Consider the following 14,041-nt stretch of genomic DNA (forward strand, 5'->3'; position numbering starts at 1 on the left):
TGTACCTTTTTTCTTTAATTTAGGAGCTTTGCAAATATAAAAACCTAATGCTTACTACACATGACATTTTATACATAAGTTATTTTGCTTCAACACATTTAGCAAAGAGCAGATTTGTTCTCATTTGACAGATGGCAGAGTTAAAAAAGTTTAGCCTGAGACTATGGAGGAAGGCTTTCTTAGTTCTGGGACTTGTATCCAAGGATTCCTGATTCTTGTGTTCTCTGTTCAGACCATACCTATCTATACTGTATTTGGAAACTTTTCTTTTTTTTTTTTTAAGCTCTTTATTGGAATATAATTGCTTTACACTGTTGTGCCAGTTTATGCTGTACAACAGAGTGAATCAGCTATATTTATACATATATCCCGGTCCTTCTTCCCACCTTTCCTATCCCAGCCCTCTAACCTCTAAGTCATCACCCATCATTGTGTTGATCTCCATGTGTTATGCAACAGCTTCCCAGTAGCTATCTATTTTACGTTTGGTAGTGTATATATGTCAATGCTACTCTCTCACTTTGTCCCAGCTTCCCCTTCACCCCACCCCCCACCCCGTGTCCTCAAGTCCATTCTCTACATCTGCATCTTTATTCTTGCCCTGTCACTTCCATATATATAAGTTAGCATACAGTATTTGTTTTTCTCTTTCTGGCTTACTTCGCTCTGTTTCTTTTTAGTTAAATTGGACTCTGCTAGTCATCTTAAAAATTGTAGCAATGGAGGAAAGGCAGTATTAAGAAACTGAATAGCAAGCAGACACAGCCCACGTGGGGATTAAACTGGGTTTTGTGAAAATGCAAGCATTACTGGTATATAGAGATGTTCTCTAAGCAGCTGTTTTAGCAGCATCTGTTTATACTCTGACTCCATCAAGTAATACAGAAATCAAGATGGTATTAACCTAAAGTCAGACATAAAGGCAAATGTCATTGTGCTTTTGTTTTTGCTTTCGAATCAGTGTTTTGTGCTTGACTGCAACCTTTACAAATGGTCCCTATAATGGATTTTTCTATTACAAAATGGCTGTAACTTCAAGATTTACCCTGGCTTCCATTGCAAACATAATTTATTTGACACTATAATTCTGTCACATTTCCTTAATAAAAATTGAGCACATAAAATACAGTTTTGTTCTTTTTTGTTAGACATCAACAACATATAACAGTATTTTCCACATAAAGAGTGTAGTTTAGATTGCATTTAATGATTTCAGTCCTGATTTAAGTTGATGTTTGACCCTTCTAACACTAAATTTAATGGGCATATAGGAAAACAGTCTTTTATTTAGAGGCAAAGTTGTGTTTTCATTGGATAGCTAGCAATAATTGTTTTCCAAAATTATTAATTGTGCTAGTATTCATAATTCCACGGAGTAATAATCTCCTTTGCTCCAGATTGGAGTAATAATATTACACATTATATACAATTATTTACAAATTGGAACCTCTTTTCCCCTAAAGACATGCTCATTTTCAGTCTGAATTTCTCAGCATTGGATCTCCCCTGTGGCAGACATTTGAAGATGGTGAATGAAGTCATGGCATGGCATGACTCACTGTCACTCAGGCACCTAATTTTTCAAGAACAGTGGATTTTCAGAGACAAAACTCCAAACTTTCAAAGGTTGATCTCCTCTGCCTGTAACTTTTGAGTGTCCCCAATTATTCATGGATGACAAATCACAAACACATACAAGACCTATTTATGTGCGCAAATCTATGCAGTGGCCCTTGGGGCCTTCCTCCCTCGATTACTTAGCTCTTTTTTCCTAGAACCAATCCAAATAGAAAAATCTAAAAAACAACATCAAAAAAGATATCAAATCTGCCTTCTGGTGAGAGCCGACATGATTAAGCCCCAAGTGTACAGTGATTATAATAGAAAACAAAACATTAGATTCATCTCCAGGCATCAGTAGAAAGCAATTTCATTGCAGCTGTCCTCCTGACTCAGAAGCCTGCAGGTCACAAATGCTGTTATGGTATCATAACCTCATAGACAATATATCAAATATGACCATTCTAAGTTTGTTTGTGATTTTTAATCACCATATCTATTGCTGGGCAGGAAACTTGATTTCAAATTCTGCCTACGACATGTTGCTATTAATATTATTGTTCTTAAAAGACTGCCTAGTGACTAACTCTAGCTTAGCTTTTCTCTTTTTTAAATTTTCTCTTGGGTTGGCAGGATTCAAATGTTTAAAAGTGTTTTTTCTTAACTGTGTTTTTCATATGCAAAAGAAAAATTTAAAGCAGATTTTGTCTTTTGGTTTTGGTTTTGCTTTTTTGAAAACAAAGATACTATGATTAGACAACTTGCCTTGCCTCTGTGGTTGGAGCTTTTTGGTAATTTTTTTTTCATCAGTGCTAAGCTGCTTTGTTCATTTTTTTGACAAATATTTAATTAGTAGCTACTGTGTGCAAGATACTGTACAAACTATGCTGTACCTTAATTCTAAAACTAATGGCAGTGTAGTGTGTCTCTTGTTCTTGCTCTCTTCTCCTATTTACTGTCCAGTGAAGAAAACAAGTCACCATGTTCCTTTCACCATTACATTATAAATGTCTGCTTTCAAATGTCTAACTAATGGAGTGCCATAAATAGGTGAATTTTTTTAAAAACTGTATTTGACTTTGCAATGCATGTCATTTTATATTACAAGTTGCAAACAGATATATGGAGACTTAAAAAAGAAAGCCCTTCCAATCAATTAAATTTGGTTATCATTAAACAGACTACCCTTACAGGAAGCAAGTTCCCTGTTCCTGGAGAGCACTATTGAAGCAGGGTTCGAGTGCCTGTTTTTTCAGGGATATGGTGAAAGTGTTTTTTCTGTTTTAAATAGTATTACAATAATTTACTATTTACTAAGGGAGTGGCTCAGACACATACTGGGTGTAAAGCTGAGGAGCCAGTCAGAGTTATTCCAGATAACCTAGACTAGATAACCTCATCACTAAAACTGAATGTTGAATGCATATATACTCTATGCATTATTGAGCATAGTGATGATGATGAGATATATATTTATGAAAACTTCTCTACTTGTGTTACAGAAAATAGAAATGATTGATGATGAAGAAAGTGACATGATAAGTAGTTCTGAAGCAGAACAAGTGAATTCTCTCTTGGATTATAAGGTAAAAGTAATTTCAAATTCTGAATTTTTTAAGAGAAGGTATTAAAGGAGGCAGACTTTTACAGTACCTATGTAATGGTTTATTTCACTTCCATTTGATACGTTAAGCATCCTGGGGCTCTGCATTGACTCCTCAGGCACTTCGCTTGGATATCAGTCAAGGTGCTGGACATTTTAATTAATGCTGGCTGGTGTAGTGGTTATGGCTTTAAGTACAGTTTGCTGAGCAGGAGTAAGTATTGATGGTGTATAGCAAGATGAGGCATATGCTTTTTTTAAAGCCCACGTTCATTTTTAAGTTGATGGTAAAGGGGGTATTTTTTCCAGTGTCCCTTGCTAATTTTACCTTGAATTTCAATTTCTGAAGACTTTTTTCTAATATAATAATATACCTGCTTTAGAAGAAGTGTAAAAATAATCCCCAAAGCAAATACTGAATGAATATGAATAGAAATGACCTTTTCTTAATGTCACTTGTTAATAAACCGAAAGACATACTTTGACAGCATGCCATACATAATTTTGTTTTTATTAAATTTTGACATAAGCTGTCAGTCTATATGTCAATATGTTTTCTGTATAGAGGTGTAACTGTTGTCCCTTTGTTAATCAGTATCCTATTTTGGTAGGTAATTTGGGGCCTTCTGAAATTTGGCAACAGATTCATTCCTTTCATACACAAAAGTTATTTTCTTGGAATATCATATATCTTCAAAGCAGAGACTAGTAATCTTAAGATGTTAACAAAAAACAACATTTAATCAGAAAAGGCAACAGCTGTCATTTTCTCAAAAATCTTTTCAGTTTTACTATAATTGAAAGTTATGTCATTCAACAGATTCTGTTTTTCAAATGTTCATAACATGTCAGACTTTAAAATATTGAACATTGTAAACACAGAAGGAAATTAGTGTTTGAAATTTATTTGCTAAGTGGTCAAAGAGCACAATATAATCCTGTATTTCAACTGTATTTTCAACTAATAAAATTATAAAGTTGTTGGTTCTGAAGTACAGGAGATCACTCTAATCTCTCCTACATGGTCATATAATATTTCTAAATGCCCAGTTCAGAATTAAAATGGCTCTGCAAGCCACCACTTGGCACAGGCTATGGAAACTATAGACGAGAGGACTGGATTGCACAGCTGTTAAGTGTACTCCACTTAGTACTCTCAAACAGGTCAGATAGGGCCAGGCCCAGATCTCAGAGGATTCTTTCCAGAACCTTTCCCCTCTGGGGTGCCAGCCCACTTGAGAAGGTTTCAAGCTGAAGACTTGGGCAGGCCAGAGTATCCAGCCCAGAAATGTCAATTATCATTTTCATTTATCAATTTGAATTACAAAGGACATTTAATGATCTAGTGTTTTCCATTTTGGTAAATGCTCTGAGAACAAGGGGTCTTTCACTACTTTATTAAGGATATCTTTTATAACACATCACCATCTTATATAAACTTTTACTTAACTCTCAAAAATTAGCACCTATATAGAAAATATATCTCTTTATAATCATTATTTAAGGTATTTCAGTTCACTTCATCAGTGAATTTTGTTGCCTTAATTCTGGAGTAAGGGTAAGTGAAGCCTCATATAGCAGTTCTCATTGCTGATTTCAGTAGGTTGATTTAAAATAGCCTTATCAGGGACTTCCCTGGCAGTCCAGTGGTTAAGACTCTGAGCTTCCAGTGCAGGGGGCAAGATTTGATCCCTGGTCAGGGAACTAAGATCCTGCTTGCTGTGTGGTGGTGCAGCCAGAAAAATAAATAAATAAAATAGCCTTACCAGTTTGGAAATTTAATCTTCCTTCAGAGAACATTGGTTTAGTCTACCTGTATATACAGGGCTTCCCTGGTAGCACAGTGGTTAAGAATCTGCTTGCCAGTGCAAGGGACATGGGTTTGAGCCCTGGTCTGGGAAGATCCCACATGCGGTGGAGCAACTAAGCTCATGAGCCACAACTACTGAGCCTGCACTCTGGAACCCGAGAGCTACAACAAATGAGCCCATGCTCCGCAACTAATGAAGCCCACGAGCCTAGAGCCTGTGCTCCACAACAAGAGAAGCCACCACAATGAGAAGCCTGCACACTGCAACGAAGAGTAGCCCCTGCTCTCCCACAACTACAGAAAGCCGGAGCAGCAACAAAGACCCAACGCAGCCAATAAATAAAAATAATAAATAAATAAATAAATAAATAAATAAATTTATATTTGCATATACATGCTAGTGTTCTTTGGGGATCAAAATCACTTTGTTGGTTTCTTGAATATATTCATCATAAGCTTCTTGAAGGTAGATACTTGTCTTATTCACGTACATGTTACCTGGTCTAGTGCTTGGGACATAGGTGTCCAGTAACTGGTTCCTGAGTGAATAAATTAATTTGTCCTTGGAAATACTTTTAATATTATTATGCAAGTGCTCATTTATATAAAATCAATTAAGATCCCAAGCTGGATTATTATAACTCCCTCCCCCACTCTAAATTAAATAATCTCTCGTTATTGAGATTCACTGTAGCAAAATGAAAGAATGTTTTCTATGTGTGTTTAGTAATTAATACTATGCAACCATCAATATTCAGTGTGGGCATAGTGGAGATTCTGACTGAGATATTTGCTAGAAATCCATATTGCTAGGAGATCTAACTAACCTCAAATTCTTATAAGACAAGTTAGTGAGCTCAGTTTCTGAGACATGCGTAGCTATATTACCAAATAACACCTCAGGTTTGGCTGCCATCCATAGCCTGTTCAGAGATCAAAGCCCCACTCCACATGAAGCCTTGAGTGCTCCCTACAATCATCTTGAAGAACTGACAAAGCTTAGTGGGAATGTAGGGAAGATTTTAACAGGAAAATGAGCTAGGTCTTGGTTTGTGAAATTCAGTGATTGATGTTATCTTACTAGTTCCTCTTGCAAACCATTTGCTCCATTTGCTTAGGACAGTCTTGAAAATACACATAAATCACTGCAGTAATCCAGGAAGTGTTTAATAAGCTTGCAAAAAGCAGCTCCAAGAAGAAAATGTCTGAAATATTAAATTATCTTAAAGCTGTTTATGTTTTTAAAACATTGCATACATACTGAGGAGGAATATTTGCGTGAGAAATTAGAGGTCTGCATACCAAAAGATGCTTCCCGAGTTTTACAAATGTGAAAAAATGTTTTTAAAGTGTTTTCTAATGTACTGTGAGTGTAGCTTAAAAGGACTGTGCATTCAAATGAAACACTATGATGATGATGATAGATATCTCCTGTATTCAAAAAGACTTCCTGGTCAGCACTTTACTAATGCTCCTGTTCTAACAATGAATACTACAAAAACAAAAAGTTTAGAATTAGTCAAATGTATTATAGCAGGAGCAAGTGAAATTTTATTATAATGTTTACTTATAACTTAGATTACTGTAGAGTGCCTTTGGGTAAGGAGTTTAGCTTGAATCATCATTTGCAGATTATTCACTTGTTATTAAGTGGTCTGAAAAAGAAACAGTTTAATTAGGTAAAATAAGTTCTAAACTGAGCTGATAAAATAATTTACGCAGTAAACATATTCATAGATTGAATATGGTTAATACAACTGTATCCTTTCAATTGAAACAAGAATACCCATAGAATTAACTAATTTTAATGTATTTTATGCAGCTTTTTGAGCAAATGTTGTTAAAGGTCCTGCTGTGCTCTTTGAGAGAGGTTCACTGGTTGCAGAAGATACACATAGCTTATTTGCAAATTTTTTGGCAAGAGGGCTGGCTAATAATTTTTTTAATCAGGTTTTTTGATATATAATTTACATATAATAAAATTCACCTTTCCATATGTTTAGTTTTGACAACTGGACATTGTTGTGTAACCATGACCACAGTTTGCTTATTCATCTGCTGATGAACACTTGTGTAACTTCTAGTTTTGGGCTATTATGAATAAAGCTGCTATGAATATTCATGTATGTCTTTTTGTGGACATGTGTTTTCATTTCCCTTGGGTAAATACTTAAGAGTAGGATTGCTGAGTCAGATGGTAAAAAGAGTATGCTTAATTTTATAAGAAACTGCCAAAACATTTTCCAAAGTGGCTATACTTCTTTACACTTCCACCAGCAAAGTATGAGACTACGAATTGTTCCACATTCCCATCAGCACTTGCTATTGTCAGTGTTTTTAACATTAGCCATTGTAGTATGTTGGTAGTAGTATCTCATTGTGGTTTTAATTTGCATTTCCTTAATGACAAACAATATTCAGCATTTTTCACATATTTATTGGCCATTTACATTTATTCTTTGATAAAGTGTATGTTCAAATATTTTGTCTGCTTTTTATTCTGTTACTGGTCCTATATTTGTGCTGTAAGAGCTCTTTATGTATTCTGAATGCAAGTCTTTTATCAGATATGTGATTTACAACTTTTTTCTCCTAGTATATAGCTTGTATTTTTATTTTCTTAACGGTGTCTTTTGGAAAGCAAAGGTTGAGATTTTTTTTCTTTTAAATGAAGTCTTTCTTTTAAGTTTCATGCTTTTTGTGTCCTATTGAAAAATCTTTGCCTAACCCAAGGACATAAAGATTTTTTCCTCTGTTTTCCTCTAGAAGTTTAATAGTTTTAGGTTTTACATTTAGGTCTATGATCCATTTCTTATTAAATTTTGTGTATGATGTGAGGTAAGGGTTGATAATCTTTTCTGGAGGGGGCTATGGATTTATAATTGTTCAACCACTGTTTTTTGAAAAACAATTCTTTCTTTTGTCCATTGAATTACCTCAGCATCTTCATCAAAAATCAAAAAATATGTATGTGTGTATATATATGTATATATTATGTATATAATGTGATATATAATATATATTTCTGGACTCTGTTCTGTCCATGGATCTATATGTCCGCCCTTTTGGCAATACCATACTTTCTTGACTACTGTAGCTTAAATAGTAAATCTATTCATAGCAATTTCATGGCCGTTATCTTATTTAAGCCTTATAACCCTCAAGCTAGAATTCCCAAAGACTGCTAGTATTATATCCATTTTACTGATGAGTAAATAGAATCACAGGTTAATTGGTCTACCCAAGCTTACACAATTATCAGTAGACCTGGCACTAAAATCCTCCCCAAACCTAGTCTATTGTTCTTTTCCTAAACAACTAGGAAAAATAGTGAAGAGAGACTGGGTTTCAAATCAGTGGTACACAGTGGTAAATTTGGAGATATTTTCTGAATAACAGACTCTGACATAAAGGTGGGGACCTCAGCAAACTACTTAAGACAGTCTTTTTAAAAATTTAATTTCAGTCCCTTCTTGGTACAAAATAATAACCTTTTTAGTTCTCAGTATTTGGCTTTGTGAATGGTACATTCAGCATTACTGCATCTGCTATTGCTCTTTACTTGGGGTTAATTGGGCTCTGTCTATTCTTAATCCTAATCCAATGCTAATTAGGTTTAATATAGGAGGATTCTTTCCACGAAAGGAACTAGTTCTTGATTTTTCTCTTAGTGGAATTTATTTAATTGGATTTTTGACCTTGCAGATTATTTTCTGTTGGTGATTTGCTTAAAAGGCAGCCTTTGAGTAACAGGAGAATTTACTTCTGTGCTTTATATTCCTTTGTGCTAAAATTTTATCTTCTTTATTGTCCCTCTAATTTGATTGCTTTTTAAAAATTGTATTGTAGATCAAACATGTACAATCCTAGGTTTGCATAGAGTAATTGTATTATTTGATGTTTTCTTCTTCAGAATGAAGAAGTCAGATTCATTGAAAACGAGCTAGAGATTCAAAAGCAAAAATATTTTAAACTTCAGACGTTTGTAAGAAGCTTGATACTAGCTGTAAAAGCTGATGATAAGGAACAACAGCAGGTAAGTGACAGAATAGTAAGCTATAATGTATCATGTTGAAAAGTGGCATGTCACACTTGGATTCTACATATTTTTTCATTTTTAAGGCTCATTCCTACTTGGCATCAAAGAAGGATTTGTTACTTTGTGACTTCTTTAGCACAGTTTTCTTGAGAATAACTACTCAGATTTTATGTGCTGCTTTGGTAGAAAATCAAAATAACTGATTAACATACTTTGTTATTTCTAAGCAAGCATTAAGTAGGGAAAACATTTTTTAAAGTTTTTACATAATTGTTGATTGTATTCCCCATCTTACACATATCATTTAATTTAATTAGTTTTAAAGAAATTCTCAAAATGTTTGTAGAGATGGGGCTACACTAACTGGAGAGGTACATATTTTGGGACCCCTTGTGAGTGAAAGTGAGGCATTTTCCTCTCTTCTGGATTTTGTTTACCTTCTAGCCACTGCTGGAGTTCACAGGTGTTTGAATACCTTCTATTTCATGATACGTTGCTCATCACTTAAAAAAATGTGAAATTCTTTGTGACCACAGTGCAGCATTTACTTTTCCTGATTTAATGATAGTGTTTGATTCCTCTACCCCAAAGATGAAATGCAACGTTTTTTGTTTGTCGCTATGGATTTTTGTTTACAAATTCCTCCCAAATTACATTTTCTGTCTCGTTTTTTCAGTTAAGATTTGTGTAATAATTTATTAATCTTGCTAAAAAGGACTGTAGAATTATGTTAATGTTCCATTTAATACTAAATGATACCAAATTTGTGTCTGAGAAGTATAGTACTATGTTGATTCCTTATCAGAGAAATTCAATGTAAGTAGTATGTCACACAGGTAACCATTAATTAGGAAGTAGTCTCAGAGGTTTTTATTCAGCCAGAGTACAAATATTTACCCTTTACATCCAAGCAAGACTGCATATATGTAGCCTACCCCAGTTATCTCCAGGGGAAAAGATTAGTGTCTTAGCATCCCACAATTCTCCTTTTTTTTTTTATAAGAAAATGTCTTTATAAATTTCACCAAAGTACTGAACCACAAAATTTAAACTATAGAAGAATTTACTTCTGAGGCTTAAACCACCATGTACATTATGTGTCCAGTTTCATGAATTGTGCTCCCCCCGTGCTGTACATATACAGGCATCCCAAGACCGTAGTCTTCAGTTACCTTTGCCAGTTTTATTTAAGCATTTTGCTTTATTATGTGAATTATGCATATTCCATGGCATGTTGAAAATGTATTTGCTTTTTAGGAAACTAAACTACAGATTTTTAAATGAATGAGGTGGTTGTCTTGAACATGGCCCCAAAGGAACTGTAAATTTTTATTAAATAAATGTTAAAAAAAAAAAAGACAGAATTAGGTCCAACTATGCGAGTAACTTGGAGTGTGGTCCTGGTCCCAAAAGTCATAGCATGGTTTGAAATTCAGAGTTACATGGTCAGCTTATTAGCAGTTGTCCATATCTCTTGATATCTAGGAATAGCACACAAACTGAATTTAATTTTCTAATTCTAACCTGGCTTTATTCTTTCCCAAAACCACTAACAAATAAGAAAATTACCTATGGTACATTTTATTTTTCTCCTTTTCTTGTACTTTTCCTCTCATAAAAGGCTGATAAAATAAGATATGAACAAAACATTGGCTGGGGGAAAAAGAGTGGGTTATTCAGAAATTTTACGGAAAATCATGGCCTATTTAATCAGCACCCAAATAAAAACTACTGATTTTCATAGTTGAGATTGGGTATAATGTATCTCAAAATATGGTCTAAAAATATAGAAGGCACCAATAGTAGTCCACAAAAGTTATCCAGGTCATCCCTTAAATTACTGATCTTCACACTATGAGATACTTAGGGGTTTATTTCTGGAAGGAATTAATTTTTATTCTGCCTAATAAAAGAGAACCATTGTGTCATTGGTTTCTCATTTAAGAATCCTGTTTTTCTATTAATCTTGATTTCGGTTGAGTGAGATGAGTGGTCCACAGAATATTTTGCCCCAATGAAGCAGTCCAGGATTTAAAAATATATGATAATGTCTGACTGAAATATTAGATTATCCAAATTTTGTTTTAATCAACAGCCATTTTAAAATAAAAATAATGTTGCCAGCACTGAACTAAGTCATTAATTATGGTCCTTCTTCCCTTGATAATTCACTATGTGATTCTAGCCAGGTCAGTTACCTTTCTTGAACTTCAATTCCTCCACTTTGCAAGGAGGATAAGAATGATTAACATTATGTAACTTGGCATTCACACCCTAGGACCTAGAATAAGTATCACAGAGACTGATATGTTTAAGAAATGCTTTAATCTCTTGAGAAGAGTGGCACTAGGTCAGACTCTGACTAATGAAAAACCTGGAGTGAAGAAAGTTCATTGTATTCACTTTAGTCTATGAAAAAGACATTTCTAGCAACTGACATAATCTGAAGATTTGTTCAGTGTGCCAATGTTGCAATCCAGAAAGATATTGAAAAGAAGAATTTTGAAGCGGACTTCATGCATTAGTAGTGCCTTATACTACTTCAGATATTAAAGTTTTACTATTTCATACTACACTCATTTCAGTCAATCAACTACATTAAATGCAATGAGAAAGAAATAAATAGTAGTGCTTCTTTGATTTGAAGGTCTCCCCACTAGAATTTAGAATGTCATTAAGTCTGCTCATCTACTTGACTTTCCAATACTCTAAGCTATGTTAATTGGAGTACTTTGCCCTCTTTAATGTGGCTTCTTCACACTTGCAAAATGAAATAAATCCAATGATGTATTTCTCATAAACTATGATCAACCAATGTCAGCATCATCTTTGTTTCACCTAGACTGGATTAGTAGTAAACAACTGATCTAGAAGAAAATGGTTCTGTGGCCTATTATTGCAATCTAGAAACCTTAGAAAGCACATAGTAACTTTAGGTGACTGCTTTGCAAAGAGTACTCTGTTTCATCAAGAAGTTCATGAACTATTTAATAGCATAAAATAAATAACAAATTTTTGTTCAGATAAGAGTTAGTCTTTCCTTTTGCAGCCTGACAGAAAGCTCTAATCTTTCCTCTTTGCTCTAAGACAAAAAGTATAGGATTTATAGCTGTTGCTTCTTTTAATAAAGAGAATAGGAGAGTACTGTCTTATTTCAACAGTGGATTTCATGTGTTCTCAGACATGCCGTCTTTCTGTTCCTTATTTGGGTAGTGGCAAGCTTGCATTTGTTCCTGTTCCCTTGATCTTTGTTTACTATTGCACCTAAAGCCCACACTACAAGTAGTGTTGTCTAAAAATTGCCAAGATATGCTACATTATTTGGGGTATTAGGAGCAGCAAATCAATCATTTAATCTGCAATTTCTGATGGTCAAATGGGCATCACCACTACCAACCAGATAAAACTTGATTAATTATTTATTTATCTAGTATGAATGCATGATCTACAACTACAGGTGAAACAATTACACCACGGCGAAGCTTAGTTCATGGCTCTTGGCATATGCTAATCACTTCAGCAGAGAAATGAGCAGCTCTCTAGATACATCATTACACTCAAATTCACTGGTTCAGCAGTGCCTTGGTGAATGCTTGGCCATCTGTAGATATGGTCATGGCCTAAAGGGAAAACAAAAAATCACTTGGACTTTTAAATTTAAAGTTTAGTCTAAAGTAGAATAGCTGAACTTTTTCCCTAACTGCTAAGTACTTTCTCCCACTGAAGTACAAAATAGCTTTTGTGAAATGTGTGTTAGTCTGAAGGACAGCATAACTGGGCAGGACTATTTTAATAAGGAATATAATTTTAAAGCCCTTTAGCAGTGATCAGTGAATACTCAAAACATATGAAAATCACTTATCTCAAACACTTCAAAGTATTTGGTTCAGAATAGTTGCTCATTTCTCGCCTTTTTTTCCTTTTGTCCAGGGTTCCACTCTATATAATCCACACTCTCAAGATCTAGTATTTTGTTACTTCCTTAGTAGTGTATGAAGAATTTTTCTCTTAGGTAAGATATTGTATAAGGTCCTGAAAGAGAAATGCTCCTTTCTGTAAGAATAAATCTGTAAGAATAAATAAACATGAAAGGACCACAACGATAAAATTGGAGAAAAAATATGTCCAGATACTAATTCAAAACAATTGATTTTTCTGATTCAGGCACTGCTGTCAGATTTACCTCCTGAATTAGAAGAGATGGATTTCAATCATGCTTCACCGGAGCCTGATGATACCTCATTCAGTGTGTCTTCTTTATCAGAGAAAAATGCCTCAGACAGTTTGTGATTGGGTTGGGGGGGTGATATAGGATACAGTCTTTTGGCTACCTAACAGGTATGAATTTCAAGATAGTTGCATTCTGTTGCCCTGGAATTCTTCAGTTGGAAAAACATATTGTTGAACAACGTATGCTATGAAGGGTGAGCAAGATATAATGATTATGATGCAAAAAATGTATGTAAAATTTAAAAGCATTGTTTGAGAGTTTTTTCCAAACTGATGGAACTCTGGGAAAAAAAATGTATTTAATTTTGAGCAGTTTAGCTATGAAATGCATAATGTCTAATTTCTGAAAGGTTTTTTGGGCTTTATAGAAGAATCTTAGTTTTAGTAATAGTTTTGACCAGAGACACAAAAACAAAGATATTTCAACATAGCTTATCAAGTTACTGAAGCTTGATTAGTCTTGTTTTTGTAACCATTACATCTTCTTTCTTCCTCTCTCCTTTTCTTGTCATTCACATACACTTTTACTCAGGAAAGTGGACTGAAAATTGAAAACAAAACCTTAAAAATGTTTTAACCTGGATGAGTCTTGGGATTTATTTTTAAACCCCTATGAGAATTTGACTTGATTGAAAAAATTGAAGTGATTACTAGTATATAATTATAAATTATTGATATTCTTCCATTATCTAACCCAAATATTTGGGGGGAGGGGGGAAAGCATTATGGAAAAGTAATTCACCAACATGAAGTCAAATAAATTATTAAGTGTATAGAAACAAAATGTGGTAAAAGATTA

The 14,041-nt window shown here is 34.2% G+C and overlaps 1 protein-coding gene across 1 annotated transcript in view; it reads left to right on the forward strand.

Moving 5' to 3' along the window:
• Window positions 1–13,302, forward strand: part of HDX (highly divergent homeobox) — a 129,265-nt gene extending 115,963 nt beyond the window's left edge. Inside the window, exons 7-9 of the mRNA XM_057719049.1 lie at window positions 3,063–3,146; window positions 8,887–9,009; window positions 13,177–13,302. Coding sequence (XP_057575032.1) covers window positions 3,063–3,146; window positions 8,887–9,009; window positions 13,177–13,302 — 333 coding nt within the window. The remainder of the gene's footprint in view (window positions 1–3,062; window positions 3,147–8,886; window positions 9,010–13,176) is intronic.
• Window positions 13,303–14,041: the final 739 nt, after the last annotated feature.

This window comes from Hippopotamus amphibius, chromosome X (genome assembly GCF_030028045.1).
Source record: "Hippopotamus amphibius kiboko isolate mHipAmp2 chromosome X, mHipAmp2.hap2, whole genome shotgun sequence".
In the NCBI taxonomy this organism is placed as follows: Eukaryota; Metazoa; Chordata; class Mammalia; order Artiodactyla; family Hippopotamidae; genus Hippopotamus; species Hippopotamus amphibius.